Source organism: Lachnellula hyalina, assembly GCF_007821495.1.
Source record: "Lachnellula hyalina strain CBS 185.66 chromosome Unknown contig00064, whole genome shotgun sequence".
Taxonomy (NCBI): domain Eukaryota; kingdom Fungi; phylum Ascomycota; class Leotiomycetes; order Helotiales; family Lachnaceae; genus Lachnellula; species Lachnellula hyalina.
The window spans coordinates 88,431-115,554 of NW_022157178.1; the positions used below are offsets into that span (position 1 = coordinate 88,431).

General features: G+C 46.9%; 6 protein-coding genes across 6 annotated transcripts; 2 read left to right on the top strand and 4 right to left on the bottom strand.

Annotated features, from left to right (window-relative positions):
- Positions 1-3,396: 3,396 nt before the first annotated feature.
- On the bottom strand, positions 3,397-5,638 carry rqc1 (Ribosome quality control complex subunit; the record flags this gene model as incomplete). Its single annotated transcript, XM_031149114.1, has 2 exons — positions 3,397-4,721; positions 4,768-5,638. 2 exons carry the CDS (start codon positions 5,636-5,638, stop codon positions 3,397-3,399), a joined length of 2,196 nt encoding a protein of 731 aa, XP_031005460.1.
- A 561-nt stretch (positions 5,639-6,199) lies between these two features.
- On the top strand, positions 6,200-8,112 carry LHYA1_G004153 (Protein phosphatase 2C-like protein; the record flags this gene model as incomplete). The annotated part of the gene is made up of 3 exons (XM_031149115.1): positions 6,200-6,885; positions 6,932-7,951; positions 8,001-8,112. The coding sequence occupies 3 exons, from the start codon at positions 6,200-6,202 to the stop codon at positions 8,110-8,112; spliced, it is 1,818 nt and encodes a 605-aa protein (XP_031005461.1).
- Positions 8,113-12,812: 4,700 nt separating this feature from the next.
- On the bottom strand, positions 12,813-14,101 carry LHYA1_G004154 (uncharacterized protein; the record flags this gene model as incomplete). Its single annotated transcript, XM_031149116.1, has 4 exons — positions 12,813-13,030; positions 13,084-13,165; positions 13,264-13,624; positions 13,674-14,101. 4 exons carry the CDS (start codon positions 14,099-14,101, stop codon positions 12,813-12,815), a joined length of 1,089 nt encoding a protein of 362 aa, XP_031005466.1.
- Positions 14,102-17,197: 3,096 nt separating this feature from the next.
- LHYA1_G004155 (uncharacterized protein) lies at positions 17,198-18,781 on the bottom strand (the record flags this gene model as incomplete). Its single annotated transcript, XM_031149117.1, has 1 exon — positions 17,198-18,781. One exon carries the CDS (start codon positions 18,779-18,781, stop codon positions 17,198-17,200), a length of 1,584 nt encoding a protein of 527 aa, XP_031005472.1.
- Positions 18,782-20,501: 1,720 nt separating this feature from the next.
- palA (pH-response regulator protein) lies at positions 20,502-23,117 on the top strand (the record flags this gene model as incomplete). The annotated part of the gene is made up of 4 exons (XM_031149118.1): positions 20,502-20,509; positions 20,562-20,799; positions 20,849-21,551; positions 21,595-23,117. The coding sequence occupies 4 exons, from the start codon at positions 20,502-20,504 to the stop codon at positions 23,115-23,117; spliced, it is 2,472 nt and encodes an 823-aa protein (XP_031005464.1).
- Positions 23,118-23,478: 361 nt separating this feature from the next.
- LHYA1_G004157 (Uncharacterized protein) lies at positions 23,479-27,089 on the bottom strand (the record flags this gene model as incomplete). The annotated part of the gene is made up of 8 exons (XM_031149119.1): positions 23,479-23,947; positions 24,048-24,611; positions 24,681-24,893; positions 24,947-25,287; positions 25,358-25,925; positions 26,017-26,578; positions 26,638-26,906; positions 27,007-27,089. 8 exons carry the CDS (start codon positions 27,087-27,089, stop codon positions 23,479-23,481), a joined length of 3,069 nt encoding a protein of 1,022 aa, XP_031005465.1.
- Between the last annotated feature and the right edge of the window lie 35 nt (positions 27,090-27,124).

Consider the following 27,124-nt stretch of genomic DNA (forward strand, 5'->3'; position numbering starts at 1 on the left):
GGTACAACGTAGTTTGCAAAAGTAATATGGCATACACCTCATGATTACAATACCGCTCCTTGAGAGCAATTGCTCGTGTACAAGTCTTTTGGTACTCCGTCTTTGAAAGACATCCTGTCGCAGCCAGTATAACATAGCTAAAAAGGTCTTCCGGCTTCACTATATATTTTCCCTAGATTCAATGACAACTTCGAACTTGATCTAGTAGTGTTTTAGATCCCGATCGCGGCTTTAATTAGGGGTAAGTAAAAAAAGAGAAAGCTTTCAGGGGGAATCAGGGTAAGCGATATTCAGGAGCCTTAGCGAGAGTAGTCACAGGACTCTTATAGCGACACAACTAACTACCTACCTTAGGTAGGTAGTATCAATACGCGATTTTTCGGCTTGACCCCCCTCTTCGCGAAAACATCACTTTTTGTAATCGATTTTCTTTGTCACGGGGCGAATGCAAAGTGTGCAGAGCAAAAGCCTGAATTTGATACAAGAAAAATAACTAAAGAGAGAAGGGAAGCTTCTCTCGTACGAACTATATTAAAGGGGTTTCTTAGCTTCTTAGGGAAGCGAAATTGAAATCACGTCGTATATGTAAAGTCACGTGCGTAGGCACCACGTGCCAAGCCTTAACATTGGGTGGGTGCAACCCGTCACAATACGCCTAAGTAAGATTCTAACACCTATTTGCTTATAAAAGTAGTTGGGGAAATGCTAGATTTTGACATTTGGGTGTGTTTTGCTATACAATTCCCGATATCTCTTCATAACTAGTGGAACAGAACACGGAGTCCTCATTTGGAGAATAGAAAAGTAATGGGCACACTGAAGTTATAATTTCCAGATGGCTGACCATATACAATATAAAGATCAATACTTTTGCTCTAGCACTGTTTCGCAACATTCTCTTCAGAGACGGGACATCAGCCATCAATTTGCTCAGCTCCTTTTTGAAATCGCCAACGAGTATATGGCACGGAAGAAACCTCAGCCATGCAGGACTTGCAAGTCTCTTGGGAAATAAATGGTCTACCGATTATGCCTACTCATCCTGCGTAGAGTCCGGAAGGTTAAATGCGATCAGGGTTGGCCCACATGTGACCGGTGTATTCCTACAGGTCGCGTCTGCGATGGCCATGGCATCTGGGGCGGAGGTGGCAACGCCTACTGTGATTGTACGACTTGTCTCAAAACTTTGGCCCGGTCTATACCCTTGAGGCATCTCATACCGGCCTCTGTGGGTGTCCCAAATATCACACAGGAGGGCTACCTTGAATAGTTCCTTCGACGGAGCGTTGTGAAACTCCCTGGTATCTTCGGTTCGGAATTCCGGGGGCACACTGGTGCTCCAGACAAGCTCGAACGAGCCAGCGGTGTTTCACACCGTCCTAGCGTTGAGCGCCGTTCACAAGAGAGATGTTGTTGAAAGCGACAGACCACGAAAGAGAGATGACATTCTTGATTAGCAAGAACAGTTTGCGCTGCGACAATATAGCAAAGCGATTGGTGGCCTTAAGCCTTATTTCTCGGCCGGGCCGAATTAAGGAATCATTGCGGACTACTCTGATTGCTTGCCTGGTATTCGTGTCTTTGGAATTTCTCCACGGCCATTACAAGACAGGCAACATCCACCTTCATTACGGCATGAAGCTCCGTGAATCATTATACATCTGTTGTGGCCCTCGTACTGCTCTATCGACCATTGTATCATCGAAACGTTTGCTAGACTGCAGCTTCAGGTACAAATGCTTGGACTAAATACCGAGCATAGTTATGGCATTCCACGGGGCTTGCTTATTGACGGATCGACCACCAAGTTCCATACCATGACCCAAGCAAGACAAAACTTGGATTGTTTGTTGAAAGAGATCTTTCATCTTACCTAGCTTTCGCGGCAAGCGGCAACATTTCAAGAAGATCCGCCCTCCCATGAGCTATTTATTGCACAGTCACATATTCGAGCGCAATTTGGGTCCTGGTTCAGAATACTCATGGCGTTGATAGATGACCTTTAAGTCTACACGGATACTATAGCTGCCTTCTCCTACTAATTTCTGTCTATCTACCACACGATGGCAGGTATTATAGTCGAGACTGTCTCGAGATAGTGCGAGAATGCATCTTTGAGGACTTTACTAGCGCCTTTGCCTCTCTAATAGCCCAGGCAGTCGACATACAAAATGCTCTCTTTTCAACTACCATAAGTGATGCGATCTATGGTCATGGTATACTGCCATATAGTTCTATAGCTGATATAGGCTGGATCCCACCACTCTACTTTACAGCTCTAAAATGTCGCGTTCACACATTAGGATGCACGCGCTCAAATTTAAAAGCTTGAAATTTCATAAAGAAGGCATCTGGGATTCGAGACTAGCAGGATGCATTATACGGGAAGTAATGGAGATTGAGGAAAGGGACCTCTATAAGGGTTTTCAGATTGATAACGAGTTTTCGACTTGCAAGTCTCCTAGGACTGAAGATATATCACTTCCGGCACTTCCAGAGCAGTACCGCGTGAACAAAGTTAAAGTAATGCTGCCCAATAATCCCGCGGAGAAAGTAAAGCTCATTTGCAGGCGACAAGGAAGCGACGGCAAGTGGGAAACCATTTGAAGGGAATTTGATGTGTGGGAAATGAATTAATTATTGGATCTATGTAATCCCCGGCCCGTCTCCCACCACAAATACAAGGAGAAAGTACAACAAGAACGGGTCAGCAGACTGCAACCACTGTCTAGCAAGGTCCAAAGCCGTTTGTTTACTAAGACCTAACTTGCCACCCGTGATGAAAATGACTTTGCCTGCTAGGGAGTGGATGTCCTTGACTAGATTAAAGGAAACAAATTTGATCATAGTAGAGTTGCTAAAACAGTACGAATGGGCCGAACGAATAGAGAAATTGAGGACCCATTATACAGGACTTTAAGGCTTCATGAACTATTTCCGTTCAACCTATCTAGAAGTGATTATCACGCATCAAACGGTCCTAGGTGAGCTCGTACAAATCTATCCCCAACATATCTATTCACTTGCAACAAATCAGTGAAGGTAAATTGCAAGTCGACCAACTGGAAGGGTCATCTATAAACCGACGTATGCAAGCAGATCTGGCCTAGCATGCTGACTAGCGTGCCCGTGTCTCATTCGCCAGCCCGCAAAATTTAAGATCTGATTGGTCGGAGCTCCACACTAATAGCTTGGAATCCTACCTTCGGACTCCCAGAACGCTTCACTTGGCATGCTCTTCACTAGATGAATTATAGAAATGCTGTTGAACATGAAGAAAGTTGCTCTGAAACGTGGCATGACATAACTCATACTAGAGAAAGGTAAGGGCAAAAGGGAAATGAAGAATGGATGAATAATTTCGAATTCGTTGTTATTAGACGGCAAGCATACGTACTACGTATCCGGGTCCTCCAACAAACCAGGAATCTCATCATCAGTCCCCTCAGCCCCCACCAATTCCAGCATATCCTCATCAGTATCCGTATCAACATCCTCCTCAGGCTCCTCGCCATCAGACCACCCTCCATCTTCACCCGGCCAAAACATATTCATCAACCTCCTAGCCAGCCCAATCGGTATCGGTCTCTCGAAGGCCTCCGTGGCCACCTCTCCATTTCTCTCAAACCCATCTTCATCTAATTCTTCGGGGCCCTCATTTAAAATAGCCTCCTCTAAGCCTAGTCTCAACCTCTCACGATCAACATCCTCATCTGCGGCAGAGCCTCTGAGCCCTGGCAGAAGCCGCGCGATGGCTTCAAGAGGGTCCATGAAATCATGTCCAATACCAGGAAGCGTTGGCATCTCCAATGCTTTGCGTTGTGCTTCGTAGGAATATATACTCTGTTCCGGTGGTATAGGATCAGAATCCGAGTTATTGCTCTTATGAAGCAAGCTAGACGGCACCAGCGCCATCAATGCGGGTACGTTTTCTAGGTATACAAAGCGGACTACATCAAGAGTCATTTCTGAATTATTGACCTGCGGAATCGTGCCGATGTTGACTTTCGAAATCGTGTGCGCGACTTCCATGAGGAGGGATACAGCTTCGGGCGCGTTCCAGAGATCTTTGGTTTGTAGGACGTACATCTCTGTAAAGAGCGTCTCGGCATCGGTGCGTGGCTCGATGCCCCAGATTGAGGATGGAGCGTCGAGATTTAGCTCTTTGAAGAGGCGGACGAACAGCCAGGGGACTTTTTGCATGGATTCGGTAAGGAGTTTCCTGCTCTTAACACCGTCTCGCAACCGCAAGGCTGCGAAAGCTAGGGAGGGCATGAAGTGCAGCATTGCAGAATGTGGGGGAGGATCGCCGTTTTCATCCGATCCTCTCCATAGGGAAAATAGCTGGCCTTCGAAGAGGTTTAGGAGCCAGGTGAATTCATGGGCTCGGAGGGCGAGGTGGTGGGCCATGAAGCGCATGCAGTAGGGGTCGTCTTCCGGGTCGAGACCAAGGAGGAGTTTTGCCCATTCAAGGGCTGTTCGGTAGGTACCTTTCATAATTAGACTTTTGATGTATTGGTATCCTGCAAGCCAGAGTTCTCTGTTTTCAGGTCTCAAGAAGTCTAGGCGGGAATAGCCTTTCGTTATTTTGTTGTTAAATTGGGTTAACGAGGCACGACCAAATGTAAATAGAGCTCGTTCGATCAAGTCTGAGGATAACGCATGGTCTCCTTGATCTTTGGCTATTTTGCTGACCTGAAGGAGGAGAGATATGTGGTATGCTGGTAGATCTTAGTATAGAGACCCTAGAATGAGGATATGACTTACGATTTCGAACCAAAAGCCCGATGAGGTTCTGCGGATCTCCCATTTCAACAAATGCGAAGAACGTCTGTTGAACAGCTTGGTATGCCGTGTTATGGGAATATGTAAACTCAACAGACCCATCACTCCCATCTCCAGGATCATCAATCACTTCCATTGTAAGGCCCCCAGTAGGTGCCTTTGGCCAATCATCTTTGCCTTGAATGAAATTGTTGCGCCGTAACGTAAGCTCTGGGAGTCCCTTTCCAGGAAGATGATGCCCTTTGAGCGCAGTCTCCAAATCGACTTGTTGGTTCTGAGCCGCTCTTTGCCTCCGTCGTGCCCCTCTTCCGGTCGGCCCACCAGGATCATCATGTATTTCAGTAGCAGCCTTCCCAAACAGAGCTCTCATCTCATTCGCGACCTTCAGGTGCTGAGTATTGACTCCCAGCAAAGTACATATCTTCTCGTATTCCGGATCAGTTGGGAGGGCTTGAGAGTATGCTGTTGGAGCAGTCTTCGTCAGGTTCAACTCTCGTAACGCCGCGTCGATATCGTCCACCCCATCCTCGAGTTTCTGGGGCGTCTGGAACTCTGCGCCTTTCTCCTTTGCTTTGCCCTTTGATTTCTTCTTCTTTTTAGACTTCTTCGACTTTTTTGAGGCGGATAGTGGGGTTGGCTCGGGTTCACTCAATTCTGCCGGTAGCTCTTCATCCGCAGCCTCGTCTTCATCGTCCTCAGCATCTTCGAGTGCAGCTAAATTCGCAAATAGACTGGGTTTCGATTTCGTGGGCAGGACTGGCTCGTCTTCGGACTCCTCTTCTTGTGCGGCTTGCAGCTGGGCTTGCTCAAGCTCGCGCTGCTGTTGTAGTTTTCGTAGTTGCCGAGTGGACATTTTGTGGGATGGGGATTGCTAGGTACCGGATTCAAGATATAAGAGAAGAGAGTGAGGCTGGAGCTGAGGCCGAGGGTCAAGGATAATGACTCCTCTGCAATGGTGAAGAGTTGTAGAGTACGTTTTTTGTTGTTACTGCCGCCCCGCAGTCGTCCATATTTTGTCGAATGACGCAGAGGACAAGGAAGGCTGGCAGAATTCCACATCCGGAAATCGCAACTGTAGGCGCGCCCAAGCGTTACAGTTACAGTATTATTTACCTGCAGTACCGTACTGTACAGCAGTACAACGCCCGAGAACAAACGCCCTGGTGTTGTTAGGAGGAGGTGTATACGATGCAATAGTCATAACGACCACTTTATCCTCATTTTGTTCTGCAACTTCGTGCTGTGTCACTCCTTTTCAAGCTTCTCAAATTACCTATACGACTTCCTTCTATCGCATACAGACACGACACCTCCAAAGCGGTCAACACGAAAGCCGACCCGACGGGCTCGACCTCGACTCAACTCTGATCTTGGGCTCTGGACATTGTTCTGAACTCCCCAGCTCGTCAATCCAATGCGTCGAGCAGCTGTCAAAGCGTTCCGCACTGCGCGTCTTACTGGTCTTCGAAGTCGCATTGGGCAGTTACCCTCCTCAACCTATGTTCTAGGCATCAGACACGCATCAGGACCCGGCACCACTCCATCAAAGGAAGCGACATCGTCCATGTACATTCGCCGCGTTTCGGTGGCATTCTTATCTGGCCTGGTGGGTTATGGGGCTTGGTATACATACAAAGGCCAGACTGGAGATCTAGTACCCCGCGAACAATCGAGTGCAACACTGGCTCAACAGTCCCGGGGTCTGTCGACCTCTCCTACATATTCGTTCCCACAGCCAGCACAAACTGCGGAAGAAGTCGAGAGGAAAGCTGTGATTGTTGGGGCGGATTCGCTGTACACCAGCCTAGTTCCTGGCAACGAGCCAATTACCAAGGATACGGATGGCGCAGGAAGGAAAGTGCTGGAGATGTTGACGCCAGAACAAGCTACGCAGAAGCTGCGCAGAAGTGAGGAGTCATATCTGATTGGGAGAGGGAAGGGTGTTGTGAGATATGATGTGGTCCAAATACCCAGCAATGATCCTATTGAGGACGACCATTCGGAAAAAATAATTGAGCTGCCCGAAGCACTGGCAACTGCTACTGCAGCAAGAAATCCTGGCAGTGATTGGATGTTCTGGGGTGTTTTCGATGGCCATTCGTATGTATCACGATCAAGGAGGCTGGGCATTGCTAATAGTGTATAGGGGCTGGACTACATCGGCAAAGCTGCGACAAGTCTTAATAAACTTTGTTGCTAGAGAACTGAATTCTACATACAAAGCAGCTCTTGCTGACCCAGCTCTTGGGTCACCCTCATCTGAATCGATTGAATCCGCTATCAAGACAGGATTCAATCGACTTGACCACGAAATCGTTCACGAGAGCGTTGAGAAGGTTTTAAAGGCAAATTCCAAGCTCGTTGCCGCCGAACTTCTTGCGCCTGCTCTATCTGGATCTTGTGCTCTCCTTTCATTCTACGACAGTAACAGCAAACTTCTACGAGTCGCCTGCACAGGAGACTCTCGGGCTGTGTTGGGGCGCCGAAGTGAGAACGGGAAATGGACTGCCAGTGCGCTTTCTGTTGACCAAACAGGCGGCAACCCAGATGAAGAAGCCCGGATGCGCAAACTCCACCCTGGAGAAGACAACGTTATCCGAAACGGCCGTGTTCTAGGAGGCCTCGAGCCAACTCGTGCCTTTGGTGATGCGAGTTATAAGTGGTCTCGTGAAGTCTCAGAACGCTTGAAGCGATCTTTCTTTGGCCGAACACCGTCCCAGCATCTTCGCTCGCCACCCTATGTTACCGCGGAGCCTGTTGTCACAACTACCAAGATCGAGCCTGAGAAGGGTGATTTTGTTGTGATGGCTACCGATGGTCTTTGGGAAATGCTTACGAATGAAGAAGTTGTTGGCTTGGTCGGACAGTGGATTGAGAAGCAGTCTGCTGAGACTAGTGGCAATTCGGCAAACTCGTGGATCAAGATGTTCTCGTCTCAACAAAAGGGCTTGCCGGTTGAGCAGGGTGCTAAAGGCAAGGTGAAGGATGGTCAAAAGACGCCTATTAGACAGCAACAGTGGGGTGTAACGGGTGGGGAGAATGAGAGATTCGTGGTACAGGACAAGAATGTCGCAACTCACCTGGTGAGAAATGCTCTCGGTGGAAAGGATAAGGATATGGTATGCGCGTTATTAACGCTGCCGGCCCCATATTCGAGACGTTATCGGTAAGTCATTCATGAATGTATGCAGGGAATCAATACTAACAATTTAAAGCGATGATTTGACCGTCGAGGTCATCTTCTTCGGAAATAGCGACAAGAGCGGCGACGTGGTTGTTAACAAAGAAGCAAGCGCTTCCGCCAAGGAGATCAAGGCGAAGCTGTAAAACCACTTACCATACTCATGAGATACACGCAGTCTTACAAAACTTGACTTGCTCTTATTTTGGGATTATATCGGACTAGCGAGGGAGTTCCACTTTTCAGGACAGGCGTATAATTGTACCGATCCTAGACAGATCCTCTTCATTCATCAATCAATGAAGAACACATCCTAGCAAAGCTTATTGATTTCAACTAGCATACCCGCAAATAATCAATATTTCATTCAGGGACTGTTTAATAGGTCTCAAGCTTTCTTTCCGGTGCTAAAATCTTCTAGTCGAGATTTCTCTTCACAGACGGTAGTGCCAATGTCTCAAAGCGCCGCCCTGTATGCATACTCGCCGACAATGAAAACAAAGGCTTGTTGGGAAGATCTCTTCGGTCCTTCCAGGTTTCAATCGGTTCAACGCGCAATTCTATCACGACCAGAGCATTCCTATCTGTCTCTCCGATCCATTGCTTCCGGCCACAAAGCGGCTGAGTGAGTGAGTGAGTGAGTGAGTGAGTAGGCCTAAAAGCTTGCCTTCTCGGCAACGTACGCTTATGATGCTCGCGGGCACTGTCACTTAAGGACTGGGTCTGCGGAGAGAGCTACAACCTTTCCGTTATCCAGCCTGCTATTTGATTACCAACAGTTTTCTTTCTCTCTTCTTTTGTTGTGTACTTTATTCAGCATAACCGACCCACCCACAAGACAACTCATATTCTATGGAGGATCAAACTTCATGGTGCGGTATCAATATACAGTTGAGGTATGTTTCAAACGAGCTACTACAATCATTATATCTCTTTTTCGCCCTTGGATTTTCCCCCTTAACTACTTCCAAAGACAATCTACGTTTGCCGTTGATATCATAGTACCCCGTATGCCACCAATAACACACCTTCGTGATGTGAAAGCAGGTTGCATTCTCTGGCTTCCACGTAGTAACGAGGTGTGTATTTGTGAAAATGAAAATTGTACGACTGCTCCACAAGCGGCCCAGCTCATTCAACAAGGAGCTGTCCAATATTGCACCATATCTGGTTCTGGTTGGGATCATCCAGTCGTTGTTTTGCGCAAATGGCCAAATAGAAGGGAGGGATCTGGAGGCGGAGACGGCTTGGACTTCGACGGTACGTTTGCAAAGGTAATGTACAAACGCTTGAATGTACAGAGATCTCATATAAGAGTCACTAACCTAGCTCCTTTAGATAGCATCTTTTGGATCAATCGGCGATCGTCGAGATTCAAGCCCAGGACAGATGACGTTCGAGGATTTACAAAGCAGTCGCAGCCGTGACGTGGATAATGAAGCTCATTCGCCCATTTGGCAGAAACCGGGGGACGAGAACATAGTGCCAGACGAGCATCATCAATTCGTGGATGGTGGAATGGAGAAAACACGTTGGATCCGGCTGTCTCATAGGTATACCATGTCAATCAGACATCTTCGTATATTCTTGAATTGCGCAGATCCTAGCCCATATACGATTGGAAGTTGCGCTCAACTAACGTCAAGTCCTACAATTTTCTCACGAGACGACTGAACCCAGATATGAATGATCTGAAGCGAATATACGAAGAACACGTACGGAATAACAACTCTTGGTTGACACCGGTGGAGCAAAGACTTGACATGGAGTCATCTAATCTAGAGGGCTTGAGTAATACTCAATAATCTCGTGTCAGAGAGAGCTCTCCGATTTAACAGCAGAGACCGACAGTCTCTCTGGATTCTGCTACAAGTACGTCTGAGTTGGCACCGCCCGGATCAGTTGCAGGTGTTGAAGAGATCGATATTGGGAATGCACACTTCGGACTAGCTATACCTCAAGCATCTCCACACTCAAGTCCAACTACTAGCACCCCTGAGCCACCCCTCCGTGGGCTGGTCGTAAGTGCTGAAGAGATCGATCTCGGACTGCACATCTCGAGCCATCTACGCCTCCCGCGCCTGCCCTTTCCCCATGTCATTCTCCTGCCATCCCAGCCATTCACCAAGTTCCAAGGCACGCTATCGAGATACCGCGCATTCAGTCTTTAGATCACATAGAAGGACCGCCTGTACAACCTCAACTACAACTAAATGCTGGACCTCCAGGTAAGCCTCACCCAATTCAAGAAAAGCGCTTTTACATTATGTTGAGTTTTCTATAAAGTACGGACTGACATCTGTTGATTGATAGAGGTTCGAACACCACTATAACAGATGGCGCATGGGGCTGATTATACGATTAGTGTGAACATTGAGAGGGGAATGAATAGAATACAGGGTCCGTACCCGAATCAGTCATAGACTGGTCAGAAGAGAAAGGCGCAAGCGGATCAGTACGCCCACGGCCACGACCAGGCGTAGCTACTTCTATACCATTCATGCATCACCAGCACTGGTCAGATGGGGAAAGTGCAGGCGGGGCAGGTGCTAGCAGGGCAGAAGATGCAGTGGCTGCCGAAATAGAAGGGACTGGTTCAGAGCCAGTCGTTAACTGAGTAGAAGAGACAGATGAAGAGTCTAGTGCCCTATTTAGTTTTAGTAGTAGACCCAAAGGATATAATGAGGGAATATTACTCTGGGTTTATATAACGCGTATCCGCATTAAGGAAAGCACGACCACCTTTGCCAGCTGATTGAATCGTAAAAGATGAGTCTTTTACAAGATGACACTTTGCATGCTTGCGAAGGTTAGTTGCTGAAGTCCAGCATCTAAGAAAGTTAGTGACTAGTTGTTTACCAGTATATAACTAGAAAGTGGCTGGAGAATATACTTATCCCTCGCTGCACCAGAGCACCATTGGCAAAATTGCTCGCGTGATAAAATCATATGATCCTGATTTAAAGGAAGAGGAGGCCATATATGAGATATATGATATGATTGACGACAGGTAGAAGACATGATTAAATAGTATATAGCATACCTATGAGAGATAAAAAAAAAAAGAAAACAGAAAGGAAAAGGGAAAGGGAAAAGGAAAAGAAGGGGTATATTCACTAAAACTAAAATTAGCATATGCATTGAAATGTGGTATATCATGAGTTGTTATCGCTTATGCAATACCTAGTAGACTCCTAGTCTTAAACGGGAAAGAATAGGCAAATTTACTACTATATAGCTTTTACATATAAGGCATTTATAATAGTTATAGGTATTCTTCACTATATATATAATCATAAAAGCATAGGACAACAAGCTCTATTAAACTTAAAAGCCTATCTACGGATAGGAACAAACCAGACGCGAACCGGTACTAAGGCAGTCCTTAAAACTATGCACCTCCTAAGGCCCTCTTCTCAACTTCCCCCTCACCATCCTTAATAGTGATCGTCTCCTCTGCTGAGGCTAGTCTAGAACTAGTCAGCAAATAGTCACTTATATGTATCTTGGATAGAAACTTACTTGGTACTCAAAGGCTCCTCTGACGCTTCCTGCTTACTGCGACTAGTTAGTGACTAGATATAAATTAGTTGGCTTGGAGACCTATTCGGCCGTCGCGACCCTATAGGAAGGAAACATATAGCTAGTTATATACAAAAATGGAATTGGAGGGAGGGAAGTCACTTAGAAGTTTATAAAGCGAATAAAGAGCACATGTGTAGACACAGCTGTCTTGCGTAGTGAAATGTCCAATTTAGGAAGCTCGCGTAAATAAGGGGTTGACTCACCCCACTAGTGAAAAGTCGAAATCAAGCATCAAAATCATTTCTTCATTCACATTATCAATAATATCAGACTACAGAGCAGCGTATCCACTTCGATTTGCACAGGTAGTTTGCTCGATCTGCCCCAAAGAAATTTGTTCTCCATTTCATCCGGAAAGGCTATCAATTTATCAGTCTCCTTGATCTTTCAATACTACCTGCCAAACCGCACCTCAAATGATAGAAGGGACATCCCATGATTTACGGGGTATCAAGCTATTAGCTACCGAACTCCTTTTACCGAATGCTATCTACCCTTAGTTTTCTTCTCCGTAGCTTTAAGGCTCCAAACCCGCGTTCAAACGGAACTGCATATCAGCCCACGTGGACGCACACCAACAAGCCACCAACAAATCTCTCTCAGTACCATCCACATCTTTCAGAAACCGAAAGAACGGCCCCCCCTTCTCTCCCGACGATCTTGCCATAGCCTCGCCCATTTTGTTCTTCCACACATACGCAAGGGGTTCCCATGGCCAGCAGCGAATTGAACACAAGTACAGTAAAGTCTTGGAGCCATTATGGATATGTTTGATCTTAACCCCCAAAAATATTCCCCGCTTCATGACAACCTTTCCTGGGTATGTGGATCGTCGTTTGCCGGTTATCTCAACCTCGGCCGTCCCGTCAAAAGAAGGGCAGCGGGTCAAGCCGTAGAGGATTTGGTCTTGGTCGTGAGCATCGTAATATTCGCCTCGCTATGATTTTAAGAGAGAGGAGCTATAATTAAGATCGTAAAAGTCTAGGAAATGTGGGGAAGATGCTTGCGCAAAGTTCGTGGAGGATTCAATCCTTACGTGGACGTGGAGGTGGCTGTGGTGTTCGTGTTGGCGTTGCCTCACAGAGTAAGAACGACCCTCCATGTACTGTTGAGCTGACAGTCATGTTGGCACGGGATGACCAGCGGATTTTGATAGCAAACCACAGAGATAAGCTGCTTACCACATCCAACGAATATATGGTAATTCGCTATCTTACTTAGTCGCGTGGAATACAATCTGCTTCCGTTTGCTTAATCTCTTTCACTGATACTTCCCTTCCAGGAAATCTGTCTCGAGTAACTGCACCTCATGCCACCTGCTCAAAACATTGCTTCTTTCCTCCACTCCACAGGTCTTACACTCCTCTTCGCCCTTGGCCAGAAGTAAGTCAATCACGTGTCCATCAACATTATTACCACGACTCTTATGAACTTCTTCATATATTCCCTTGAAGGCATACGCAGGAAGACCAACAGCACCTAGATACAACCATCAGCTCTTAGCACACTAAGGTAAATTGTGAACTTCGTACCTGAGACAGGTTTGCACACGGCGCCTCCGATACCTTTGGCGAACCCTTTCATGAACCCCAAGGCGCCTTCCTGTTGAGCACCCTTGAGAGGTTGTGTGACCAGTCCGGATATACCATCATATAACCCGAATCCAAATCCCTTGCAAGTTAGTACTTTTCAACATCTTAGATTTAGCTTACCTTTCCAGCAACCATTAGCCCACTTCCAATACCAGTGACTTTCTCTTTCTCTCTGACAGTCTCGTCGCCATAAGCTTTCGGCAAATTACCAAATCCTTTAGCCACGCCTAGAGTCACATCCATCGGAGCTTTTAAACCTGTCCCGATGATTCTGCTCACGCCCTTATTTGTGTCGAGGGCGAAATTCTTAGCCATGCCTGTAGCCAGAGGTTGATCTGCTTTCAGCATCTTCCCAATCTCGATAGGGTAGTCGGCTACTCCGTTGACGACCCCGCCTACGATACCGTGGGCCGCTGATAGGGCACCAGAGAGGGGATCAGTAGGTTCAGGAGAGTCATCGCGGGCATAAAGCGCACAGTACCTTAGGTGTTGTTAGGCTTGAAGAATTACTACCTTGGGAGGAGACTCACGGTTCCAGATCCTTGAAACTTATGCACTCTTCGTGCATGAGAACCGCTGCTGCAAGAGTCGAAAGCTTGAGATCTCTCTGGTGGATAAACCATGCTGCAGATCGATATGGCAACAAAGAGCAACGGGCCTCCTCGAGAGGCAAGTTCCCCTCATGAGATTGCGAACTTGGTGTTGCAATGCCAGCATGCGTGTCATGGTTACTGTATGTAGCTTCACTCTCTCCGAAGAAGGATTGCGGGCTATCAAGGCGTGTCTTATCTTCCCAGCTATGGTCCCAAGTATGGTTATCTTGGGATGAGGAAGTACCGCTGGTTTGAGTAGGAACAGGCCGTCTGTGAATATTGCCGTTTGAGGGCACAGCCTCACTCTGACTGCCCATCAAAGGCAATTCCTCAAAGGAAGCTGAAAGATCATTATTGACTTTCATATTGAAATGAGGCAGTTGATTTCAATATATTAAGAAGGTTAGAGAGTCAAAGCTGCTAGTAGTAGAATTGGATTCACGGTATCGTACTTTATTGAAGGAGAGGAGGAGGTTGATACGGCAGCCTAGATGCTGCTCTACGCGTACATCCGAGCCCCACATTCCAAGCCCCGTCCTCTCCCCCCATACCCCTGATTTATTTCCGTATATCTTCGAAACTCCAGATTTTGCTCTATTGATAGTATACAATAATATATTAAGCACCCTTTCCTTAATATGCTAGACTGTCTAATAAATTTAAGCTCTGCTCGTTAATACTAATGCAGCAGCCTTATACGATATGAGCCACGACAATGCAATCCACCCGACTCAGCCTCTAGACTATTGTAAACTCCCCAGCGGATTATACATATTCTAATTATTTTGATTGATACTAAGCATCACAATCTGGAGAATATACCATCGGATTAGATAATATCGTGGCTCCCAATTTTGAAGAATAGTCTTACGAGACGTTTTAGATGATTGTCCCTTATCGACCCCTGAAGGGCCTCGCTAAAGTAGTAAACACCACCACCCGTAAACCGCCCCCCTCGCCCTTACTATACTTCTATCATCACGCCATGATATAAACACAGAGGCAATATCATAGGATCTCCTATGTTGCTATATAGAAGGAAGCGAAACTAGTTTCACACATAACCATATGATTTTACCTATTCTTGGACCTATATATATGCAGATACTAGCATGAAATGCAGCCTAGCTACATCTTCAGACCCTCGCTTCCCCTGCTTGGCAGGGTCATGTGGGGATGAACTTGTTCGATTTTTAAATAATAGCGCTCCGCTGCTTTTAACTGAGTTCTTCGTACCATGGATTCAATATAAAAAATAATGAATTCGCAAGCGTTTGAAACTCCGGTCTTAGATCTTCTCGGCAGGATACAAAGTGGTCCTCATGCCAAAAGGTTTTCTGAACCTTGAGAAAAGGGCAGAACGTTGTAGGAAATGCTTGACATTGTCTTGGTACGCTGGTGCTGAGAATTTGAGATATGCGATGCAATCGGATTTGTTGTGCACCGTGGAAGTGGAGGGAAGGGGAATTTGGTCATTGACGCCTTGTCTTGAAATGCGACATTGCATTCCTTTTCCCGCCTTATATAATCTGCTTTGGCAATCTTTGCCCCTCTCATCTTCTTCGCTATAGTACTTGTTCTTTATAGCTTGTTGTTCCCGAGCATGCTTTGTCTAATTCTCGGATTTCAAGCTTATAACTAGTTACTCTAGTAAGCTATATTATACATATGCTGTTTATATACCTAAGTCCTAGGTATTATTGCATATAATAAGCCTAAAAGCGCAATAGCATATCACTGAGATAATGATGTGATTTGGGACTGCAAAGCTTTTCTATTTACCTATAGAATTCCTGGATATCATTCTACATTTCCCAGACATTTATTCAAGATGTGTCATGCCATGTTATAGTATAGCGATCTCTCGCCCTTTCAGACAGGAGAGGAGAGTAGATCATGAGTAGTGTTAAGTGCTGAGACCTTCTTTATTACTTTATCTTTCCTTTCCTATTTATTATTATCATTTATCTTTCGTCGTTCCCTTCTCTTCCCTTCCCTTAGCACATAAAGAGAGCAAAAAACTTCACATCAACTACGAAGTACAACCATCTCGCGTTTACTCAAGCACAGCAACCAATCAGCTGCCGGCATCATCCAGTCCTACTCTATGCCTGTCTATGCAGTGTGTGCTAGAAATAATTTTCCTACCCGGACCAGCTAGTATATAATAGAATAAAATACAATCAATCACGACGTCACATTATACACGTCTGTATATTTCACCTCACCTCATCTCATCCCAGCCAGTCACATGGCCTTTTCTACTCCTTTATATAAACCTCGAGGTGCCGGTACTTACGTAGAAATGCAACAGCTGTACGGAGGTACAGGGCAAAAGTTATGTCACCAGGGATTCTTGCAGGGGTGTATTTGGGTGATGTTTTGATGGTTAGCAAGACTGCAGCCAATCAAACCCTTAAGGACAGGAGCCCCCTGTTGACACAACTTTTGGCCTGTACGAAGGACCTTCGTACCTCCGTACAGTTCGTACGCAACTCAAACCCACTAAATTGCGTCATTTAATTACACTGCACTGCCTGCAAAGTATTGCGCAAAACCCTACCGAATTCGTTAGCTAGTCACGTTCCCTTACGGCGTATGCTCGCTCGACCTTCCTCCGCAAGAAAAGATAAACGCCGCCCCGTCCCTCGCAATTTCTCAACATCTGTACTTACGACATCTGTATTATTATTCTGCTTTACTTTACTATACTCTACTTATATGCATTAATCATGAAGGGATTTCTAATCACTTATATACCAGGAGTTTGTTTTTGAAGAATGAAAGAAATAAATAAATAAATAAAGGGTTCCTGCCTTAACTACCGGTACCGTCGTGTGATGTGGGTCAAAGTGCGTGTGTGTGGTGTGGGTCGGGAATAGAAAAAGGAAAGGAGCTCCATATTATGTGAGATTGGGGTCCTAGGGATTACTCCGTACGCCGTTACGCGGTACACTGTGCGGATCGGCGCGAAGGAATGGATGCAGGATGGTGGGTGCGTGAAGGATCAAGAGAGGTATGGAGTAAGGAGAGGAGTAGCATCCATGTGAAACTTTAATTCAGCATCAGTTGGTGATGAATAGAGCTCGCCAAGGTGCTTTGAATGGATGTGGTGAATTGATCATACTATGGAGAATGTACCGAGTAAGAGAATCGGAAGAGGAAGGGAGATATTCATATATGTGGATTTTCTTTTTTCCAATAAATATATAGGTATATAATTGTACAACTCATCTAATTCACATCGATGCTATCAATCGATCCATCTATACATTTCCTTCCCATCGGAAAAAAAGACACAACGCCATTCGCTCATGCAAGATACATATCTCAGACAGATATAACTGTTCGGACCTTGCCTTGCGCCAGGGCGCCAGGTATAAAAAACAAAAGAAAGACATCCCAAGCTTGGCAAGCGTATCCAAGACTCCCATTTCATCTCAGCGATGAGTTGCGTCGCTTCACGACGAGATCCAAATCAATTCCAACACACCGTCCTTGTCGAACATCCGATTCCCATCCTTCCCATACGTCCACCGGTAATCATCCGCTTTCCTGATATAGATCTGTTTTACCGAGCCATCGTGCTGTACTAACGACTCCATCAGCTCCCAGGCGACCTTACGGCCCGTCCACAGGAGATTTTTGCGCTGGGGCCCGAGCATGAAGTCGAGGTTCCAGCCATAGTCGTCGGGCGCTGCAGTGAAGGTCTTCTCCATCTGATGCAGGTTGAAATCAACACCATGCGGGTAGTAGGCGATGGAGAAGCCGTTGGAGATGACGAAGTCATCCGCTGTTTGGAAACGTTGGAGGAAACAGTCTTCGCCGCATGCATGCACGATTTGAGCGCCCTCGTATGGCCGCGCTTTGTGCCACATGCCGCCTTTGAAGTGGTGCAGTGATAGGGGTTTGAGGCCTGCCTCGTAGAACCCCGCGGGATCACCTTGGATGTCGAGTTGATGAAGGTCACGCATGAGCGTGAGTGTTGTCTCGGTGTTTTCGTAAATGCATTTTCGTAGGAGGATGTCGCCTTGGGGGCCCCAGCCGGTGTCGGACTCACCGATCTTCTCGTTTGTGCTGCAGTGGTCGAATTTATCGGCTACTTTCTTGGCGAGGGAGAGGGAGAAGAATACTCCGGCTCCGCCAAAGGCTTGGGATCCGTGGCGTGCGATGTTGTTGGTATCTTCTGAGAGAGTGCCGAGGTAGAGATCTTTCTTGTGGTCGTATTGAGAGAGTTCGTGAAGAAGAGAATGCATCGACGGGTAGAAAGTATCATCGTCACCTAAGACAAGGAATTTGCGGTTTGGCCGGGAACTGTCTTTGTAGAGTGCTGGTAAGAGGGAGAGGTATCGCTTTGCCATCTCAATGGAACTATCAGTGGGATAGACTTTCACGTCCATTCCCATCGAAGCCATTACATGCCGAGCCTCTTCCAACTCCTCTTGACTGGCGTCGATGAGACGGAGGATCAGCCCTGCACCATTTGACTTCCCATTTCCATCTGTCAACCAGTGCGCCCACTCATTGATCGGAGATATTTCTTCATCCGTCAGTCTTGAATACGTAGTTGATATACCGAAGAGAAGCTCCGAAGCATTGACAGTGTATGGAATTGGAGACCTCGGGACAGGAACATCGATTGGTTTCAGGCAAGTTGTCCTCGGCGGAGGATTGCGAATATCAATTGAGTCAAATCCTCTGGGGAACAGGTCCGTGTCAAGCTTTGTTATCGCTTTACGGGGAATGTCTTGGCGATTGAATCGAACATAACGACGAGCATATTCGATTTCATCACCCAATTCGTATGTTTCTTGCAATTGCATGAGCGAGGACTGCTTGAGCGTGCAATCCGACTGACGCTCGGGTGCATAAGAATTGTTTGGCTGCGGGTGCATCTGTGGCGGCCGAAGGTGTTCAATATGTTCCATAGATGAAGGTTTAAAAGTGTAGATGAAGAGCACGAAGCAAAAGACGGTCAAAAAGAGTGCCCGTGTAAAAGAGTTACGGGGAGCAAAACTGCCACCGGTGGCCATTGAAGCACCCATAATGAGTGAGGGGCTTCAAGTTGAGCAAACAAGAGACAGATAAACCAAAAGGGAGAGGATGAGAGCGCCAAGGGGCGAGGTGAAAGAAAGCTGGCTATGAAAACGAAGAGTGGAACATGAGAGAGCAAAGGTCGAGGACGAGGACGCAACGGGGGCCGCTTCCTTTTGTTCTGTTGGACTGTAGGAAGATGGAAGAGATGTAACTGTACCTGCATGCAAGCTGGGATTGAACCTTGCCGTCCCCTTCCTATCTCAGAAGATCTTTCAACGTGCTCCAGTTTTCATCCACCTACCACAAGCAGACATGGATGGAACAATTACGACGGGAGTTGCAGATAAGGGGCGATGTTTCAACTTTCAACGTACTGAGCAGCACTATTAACGAACGATTCGAGGGCTTGCAGCCTCCACTCGTGGCTGGGATGTTGAAATGTGAACTGCAAGGACAGGACATTGGGAATTTCCATATTGGACTAGGTGTTGCAGATGTCGTTGATCACGGCGGGGGTGCAGATTCCGCTTAACTTCTGTGGCTGGCAGCGTCGCAACAAACGGGGTGGACAAGGGATACCCGAGTATAAGTGCATCATCAGCCAATAGGAATCTGAGGGTCGATTATCCTTCCAATAAAGATCATCTTCTGGCTGATTCAAGAATGGATATTCAGCCGCTTGTTAAAAGTCCACTTTAAGCTTCTTTATCATTGGGAATAATATGCTCAGGGCCCAGGGGCTACTCCGTGAGCTACTGGTCCGGAGGCTGTGTCACCCCTTTTCTTTCAAAATCTGACTATCTGTATACGCGGCAGAAGATTAATACTCCGTAGACGTACGTACCCGTGCGCGCACTATAAAAACATACGTCTGTGCTTCAACATTATTATTACATGGCAACGTGAGTGAGTGGATGGAATGTACGAATACCGATACCATACACCTTACTATATACTTGGTAGGTTCATGTCCATTGCTGTGCTGTGATGTGCTGTGACGGGTATCTTGAAACAAACATTTTCACTTGACGGCCAGCATGTCTCAAAAGCTTGTCTACTCCTGACACGCAGATCTGTCTGTCATGTACTGTAGAAGAACCGATTGACGAGGAAGCGCCAAGGGAGCGCCGAGAGGGCCCCACCACTGGCACCATCTGGACCCTTGTAGGGAGTGGAGTACTCCGAGCAACCCTTTTTGATCCTTCCGCTGGCACCGGGTACTGTATGGAGTAACGAACGAACGAACACGCAACCAAGAGAAAGCTTGTCTTGTGAAAGGAGTCGGCATTTGTCTACCGGTACGGGATGGGAATCATGGGATGGGTATATCGTACAGGTAGTGCCATTTTTTAGTATCGGTTACGAAGTACTTCTACTTCGTAGATGGGATGAATATGAAACGTGAGGTTTAGAATAGACTGTATAATCCATGCTTGATACAGTAGAAACATAAATCGTACTTAAGACTTGTACCGTACCTCGTTTATGAAAACTGTGCTTACTCCGTACCACGAGGTGAAACTGGGGACTTGAAACATGTGAAGATGTTTGACCTGATAGGCTGATACCTAGATCACAATCACCTGACTCGTATATGCTCATGCCATTTGTGGCCTTGACTGATGCCTTGCATATTAGGCATAATGAAGTCATCGCAAGTCTCAGCGCCGAGATGTATGAACACCACCAAGCGTTGAGCAACAGGCACGTAAACGTGCGCGGGCTAAAATGTCCAAGTAAGCCTTATTTCTTTCTCTAGCATACCCATGTCCATACTAACTTCTCCAGCAACATCCTCTTTCTCCCCTTCCGCAAGACAGCCAGCCTCGCCCTCTCCGCAGCAATCAAGCAATATATCTCTAGCAAATATGACCAGCACCCCGATATGTTCAAGCAGGACCTGGAGGTCATTGATGCTCTGCGGAGAGATGCCGTGAATGTGCGGGAGCCGCATAAAAGTGGCATCAAGAAGATAGCTGCCTATGCGGGGCAACTTGCTTGGATGGGGGGTAAATTCCCCATAGACGTATGCTTCCACTTTTCCCAAGGACTCTCAGAAGCTGACAGAATAGCAGATTGGAGCAGACTTCACTTGGTACGCAGCGCTAGGCTATAACACCGATCGACCAATATCAGAGAACAATCTCAAATTCGAACAAGCAAACGTCCTTTTCAACCTCGCCGCCCTCTATTCCCAGCTGGCGGTCTCCTCGAATCGCAGCACAACAGAAGGATTGAAATTAGCATCCAACTACTTCTGTCTAGCCGCCGGAGTTCTCTCTCACCTGAGAACAGAAGTCCATCTCGAACTGCGAGACACAACTCCCCCGGAAGACATGGACGATTCTACTCTTGAATCTCTAGAATACCTTATGCTAGCTCAAGCACAAGAATGCTTCTGGCAAAAGGCAGTAATGGATGGATATAAAGACGCTTCTATTGCAAAGCTAGCTGCCAAGGTCTCGGACTTCTACGGTGCGGCTGGAGATTGGGGTGTGAAAAGCGAAGCTATCAGTTCCGAGTGGATACATCATGCAACAGCCAAACACAACCATTTTGCTGCAGCTGCACAATATCGACAGGCGTGCGATTGTTTGGAAAAGAGGAAATATGGGGAGGAAGTTGCGAGGCTGAGAGATAGTATTGCTTGTGCCAATGATGCGTTGAAGGAGGCTCGCTACCTTAATAAGGTGGTCTTAGCAGACTTGAATGGGTTGAAAAATAAAGTCACGGAAGATCTAAAGAGAGCCGAGAAAGACAATGATCTAATTTATCTTAGTAAGCACTATTGTTCTCATCTAATACTTTGCTAACTATCTAGATCCCATACCGCCCAAGTCAGAGCTCAAGACTTTAGAACGAGCGACTATGGCTGCTGCAAGAGTTCCAAAAGAAATTTCGGAGCCATCTACATTCATTGGAGAGGACAAGGAATTTGGCCCACCCCTTTTCGCTAAGCTTGTACCATTCGCGGTACATGTTGCTGCTAGCATCTATGAAGAACGAAGAGATCGCCTAGTGAATAACAATATTATCGACGAGCTAGAGATCTTAACAACCAAGATCCATGACACTTTGCGATCACTAAACCTTCCTGGATCACTCCAAGCCCTGGAGAAACCGCTCGGCCTCCCACCAAGCATCGTCTCCCACGCCGAAGAGATCCGCCAAACAGATGCCCTCACACGTCTCCAACGATCCTTCTCCGACACGGCAACACTTAAGTCATCTGACGAAGCCATGTTTGTTGAAGGCCGCGACCTACTACAAGCTGAAGCATCGGAGAACGAACGACTCTTAATGAAGTATGGCACTGACCGCTGGGCTCGTGCCCCCTCACAAGCAGCAGCCCAGAAGCTCTACGCCCAAGTTGGCGAAATTGACGCTTACTTGAAAAGTGCAGCAAACAGTGATGCCTTGGTCCAGTCCAAATTTCGAGATTGCGAAGACATGCTCCGTCTCCTTTCCTCATCCGACCGCGACATCGGAAATTTTGTCCCCTCCTCTCGCCGCGTCGACATTGCACCAAATCTCGAAGCAGAAGTCTCACGACTCCGAAACAGTTTAAATGAAATATCACGCCTGGAATCGCGCCGACGGCGCAAAATCGAAGCCCTGCGCGAAAAAGCCAAAAAGGACGACATCAACAGCAGTATCTTAGCAGAAGCAGCGAGGCTAGAGAGAGAATACCCATCACAGACTGTTGTCCCAGCTCACTTTGAAGATTTCTTTGAAAGACGCCTATCAAAATACGACACGGACCTCTCAACCCTGAAATCCGAAGCCGAAGAGCAAGAACAACTAATACGCTCTCTCGAATCCGCCAATGCAGCTTTCGTCGCAGCACGGCAAGGTGATTCCGGGTCTCGAGAACGCGAACAAGCGTTGAACAAACTGGAAAACGGGTATTCCAAATACCTAGAAATAGTAAAAGACCTCGAAGGCGGACGGAAATTCTACAACGACCTCGCGAAGATCTTGGGTCGGTTCAGGGATGGTGCAAAGGGCTTTGTGTACGAGAGGCGCGAGGAGGCATTAAGGCTAGAACAGGAACTCAACCTCCCGCCCTTGGGACAGTTGAATCTACAGCCGGCGCCGATGCCGCGTTCCTACAACACGCGCTCTTCGAACCCGAACCCGCCGCCTGCGCCACAGAGCTATCCTCCGCCGGAACAGAGAGAGGAAATGCCGGCTCCGATTCCAACACGCACTACGCCTGCGCCGATTGCGCCCAGTGTGTGGGCGCCTGAGATGGGGATTAAGTTTGGGGGGTCTGCGGGACAGGGACAGGGACAGCCGTCGTCTGGGACGTGGGATCCGAAGAGGGGCTTTAAGTTCGGTTAGGGTTAGGATGATTGGTGGGGTGGGGTTTGGGATGGATATAAATAACGAGTAACGATTAACGCTGATGAGAAGGAATCCTGCCTCTTTGCATATATATCTAGGTTATTGTGAATGAATAGATTAAACACCGCTAGCTAGGTATATATACAAGACGCCCTCCCGCTTGCCCGCTTCCTTTTACCTTTAAACTGTACCTTGCATATGATTGATATACAAGACAAGACAAGATCAAACCTATGATAAATATAACCCGACAACCGCATACTCCGCCCATGAATAACACCACCAACTCCATAAACCTGATAAAGCTCACTCACTCACTCACTCACTCACTCACTCACTCACTCACTCACTCACTCACTCATCCTTCCCCCCCTTCCCCCCCACTATCATCACCATCCAACCCCTCGTCCAGAAAATCAAAACTAACCACCCCAACCAACGCCTCAACCTTCTCCACCAACCCCCCAATGCGGAACGTAATCATACCCGTAAGGACCTCCATGACCGCAAACGCCGAGTACCCAAACTCCTGCATATGTTTAATATGCAAGACCTCTGGATCCAGTTCGCGCAGGCGTTTAGAGAGCGCGTAGGGCGCGGGGGGTAGTGTGCCCGGGGGCAGAGGACGGCCTGTGGCGACGGCGGCGGAGAGTTGGCTGAGGATAGATATGACGCCTTCTTCGGTCTGGGAGAGGGGCGCGATGAGGCGGGAGAGGTCGAGGAGCCAGGTGCGCGACGTGGGCGTTTGCTGGAAGTATTGGGTGGCGAGGCCGTCGGCGCCCCAGGCTTGGGTCGCGTAGGAGAGGAGGGATATGTAGTCGAGGAGGCTGTTGGATGAGATGGTTAGGAATTATGGAAGACTTGTATATATATGGATTCATCTCTATATGGGAGGGAGGAGTGTGGGGCAAAATTGACATTACTTACACAGTGAGCTGTGACGCGATATCTTTGAATTCCGCCACGGGAAAACGTCCGCCTAAAGTAGGTTCGTATTTTTGAAGGTAGACGTTATGATTGACCGTCGAGTTGAACAGCATTATCTTGTTGAACATTGCTTTCCGCATATGTGACAATACACGACCGCGACTATGTTTATCATTCGCGTCGCCCTCGTTACCACGTAGTCGAGTCTTGATAGTGCTGTGAACCACAGCATGGTAATTGGCGAGTAGCTGCATGATGTTTGCCATGTCTCTACGGAGAATGCCTCGGGCGGTGATGGGGTAGGGGAAATAGGTGAAGATAATCGATACGCATGTTCCCCACAACACACAGGCTACGCGCATGGCTGCTACGTAGTATGGTGGGAAGACATCGGTTCCTCCGGATTCTGCCTCCACAATACCAATCTTGCTTACTTGGAGCTCGTAGCCGATCGAGAGGACTTCGGTGATGAAGACGACGAGCCAGCCGATGATGTACTGGGGCCATCTGATTATAAAGTACATCTGGAGGAAAGATGCAAACCACATGATGACAATCACACCTCTATAAAAGAAAGGAAAGATTGTCAGTGAAATGAACTATCTGAATGTATAGATGGATGTGGCAACTTACGCAACCTTGCCATCAGGAATATACCATACAGCATAACATATTATCAATGCTGCAAATGAACCTAAGATTCTCAACACATATGATACTCCGGATTGTCCAGCCGACATGTTAGCGCCAATGGCTGCTATAATGACCGACCAAATGAGACGGTAGTGAGTAAAAAGCTCTTGGGTTTGATGAAGATATGCAATAATAGCGCAAGAAAGAGTTGCACTGAATATCCAGTCAATAAAAAACACCCTAAAAAACAAAGTATTGCTGCTCACCACGCTGATCTAAAACCAAAACTAAATTCCGGTCCTTTGAGGAATTCTTGGAATTTTCGTATGTGAATTCCAAATCTTTCGAATGAATTTTTAGGTGGAAGGTGGTCGATATTGCGTGTGTTTCGCCTAGAAACACCATATAGCAATTTGGCCTCTTTATTTGAACTAGGTCGATCATCATCGGCCAAAGCTGCCTCTCTCGTATCCCAAACACTGACAAACCATTTCCGTAGTCTTCGAAGGGAGGGGACAATGAGACGGTTCCTCGATAGGATTCCCTCGGCAACAATGGTATCAGAAAACTTGCACAATTCCAAAACAGCTACACCGGTGGTGTAAATCTGGTGCTTGATATCAGCTATGTCCCAAAAGTAATCACGACCCTTTATGTCTTCTGTGCTTTTTACTTACCATGTATTGAACGTAGAGGATGAGATACAGCTGTCGGCGATCTTTTAGGAATCGAACATGGCCATCGACCGGATCTTCATCAATGTCAAAATCACCCATGCTTTGTAACTTCTCTACCTGGGCTGCCGAAAGACCTTTACAGTCCGCCCAGGCCGTCAGGGCTTCGACTCTCCGTGTCGAGAATTCAACCAATTTATCCTTCAAGAGTTTTGAAAACTGCGGGCTTCCAGGCTTAATAACCTCACCCTCGGCTTCAATATCTGTCTTCTCGGTCCTTTTAACACCTGGCAACCAGAAATAATACCTAGTCCCCGGTCTGGGTATGATTTCTAGTTGTAGAGCAGCATGTTCAAGACCATCTTTTATGGCTTCCACAGTGACTGTAGCAGATTCGACCAGGGCGGTGATGGAATTTTGCCATATTATCTCGTATTCCTCTTGTCCATATGACCTTTTGTACTCGGAGTTTTGGTCTTTATCGTCAGAATTGGGCACAACTTCGTGCCGAACCCATCCACCATCTTCTGTGATTCGTCCAAGGATATCTGGAAGGTTGGCCATACCGCCCCTGGATTATCGTCAGCCAGCTTTCATTTCCAGATCCGTATGTTGGTCAATAAGGAAAGGCAAGGCAGAGAAGTAGACTGGGATGAACTTACAGAGGCATCAGGATTCTCCGGCAATGATCACTGATGGCAGTGATATCCTTCGCACGTAGCTTTCCCCACGCAATCTCCCTTTTTGCCATAGCCAGCTCGTGGTGCATCTTGGTATACAGACTCTTCACTAAAGCCATCCTTTGGCGCAAAGCTGGACCATCGCATTCAAGTTGTCCCTTTTCACCTTCAATGCTGGTTTCAGCACTTGCAGGAGTAATAGCTGGTGTCGTAACTAGGCGACCCAGATATATTGAAACCCCATCCAGCATGTCGCGGAGGGCCTCGATATACTTCTCTTGAACCTCGAAAATTTCCGATCGGCAAGTGACAGGATAGACAAGTATTCCGGATACAAAAGAAATGGCAACACCAGTATAGTAGCATCTTATGGTGAGGTAGATCAGATCCCAGCATTGTTTCCATGTGTCAAATCGCGAGCAGGACGTAAATTGAACAATGACGAAGATGTTGTATAAAATGGTCGGAATTAGAAGTTCTGGATATCTCGCTTGTAAGCTATTACTTAGCAAGATATTAACGAAAAGCCAGACGCCAGTAATTGCTAAGTATACCAGTCAGCATCCGCATCCCGGTGTCTTTGTGCGCCATGTCTTTACATACCACTTTGTGAAGAGTTGTATTTATTCAAACCGTGGGGATCGGTGTTAAAACGAGCTTGTAATCCCGACCAGGTAGCGAGCATGGTTACCGGGATGGCTATAGCTGTGAAGAAGCATATCGTAAATGTCATTTGAATTAACTTTGCACGGGGTAAAATATTGACAGTGACGACAGCAATAATGGACACCAAGAAGCCCAAAGAAGTGTAGACCTCAGATACAGCAGTGCTCTGATATATTCCCAGCGAGATTGCAACCGGTATAGACCCTCTGTGTGATCAATGGTTAGTCGATAGCTAGCAATGCTTCAGTAGCATGGGCGAAGAAGCGTAGCTATGGCCCATGAGGTGGGGGGTGGAACGGTACTTACTTGAACATTATACATACCATCTTGGTATTGATACCAAGAGATTGCCATCCCGCCTTGATACGACGACCCAGGTCGAGAGGCATTGATAGCTCTTGTAGACAGTAAAGCAGTAAACAGT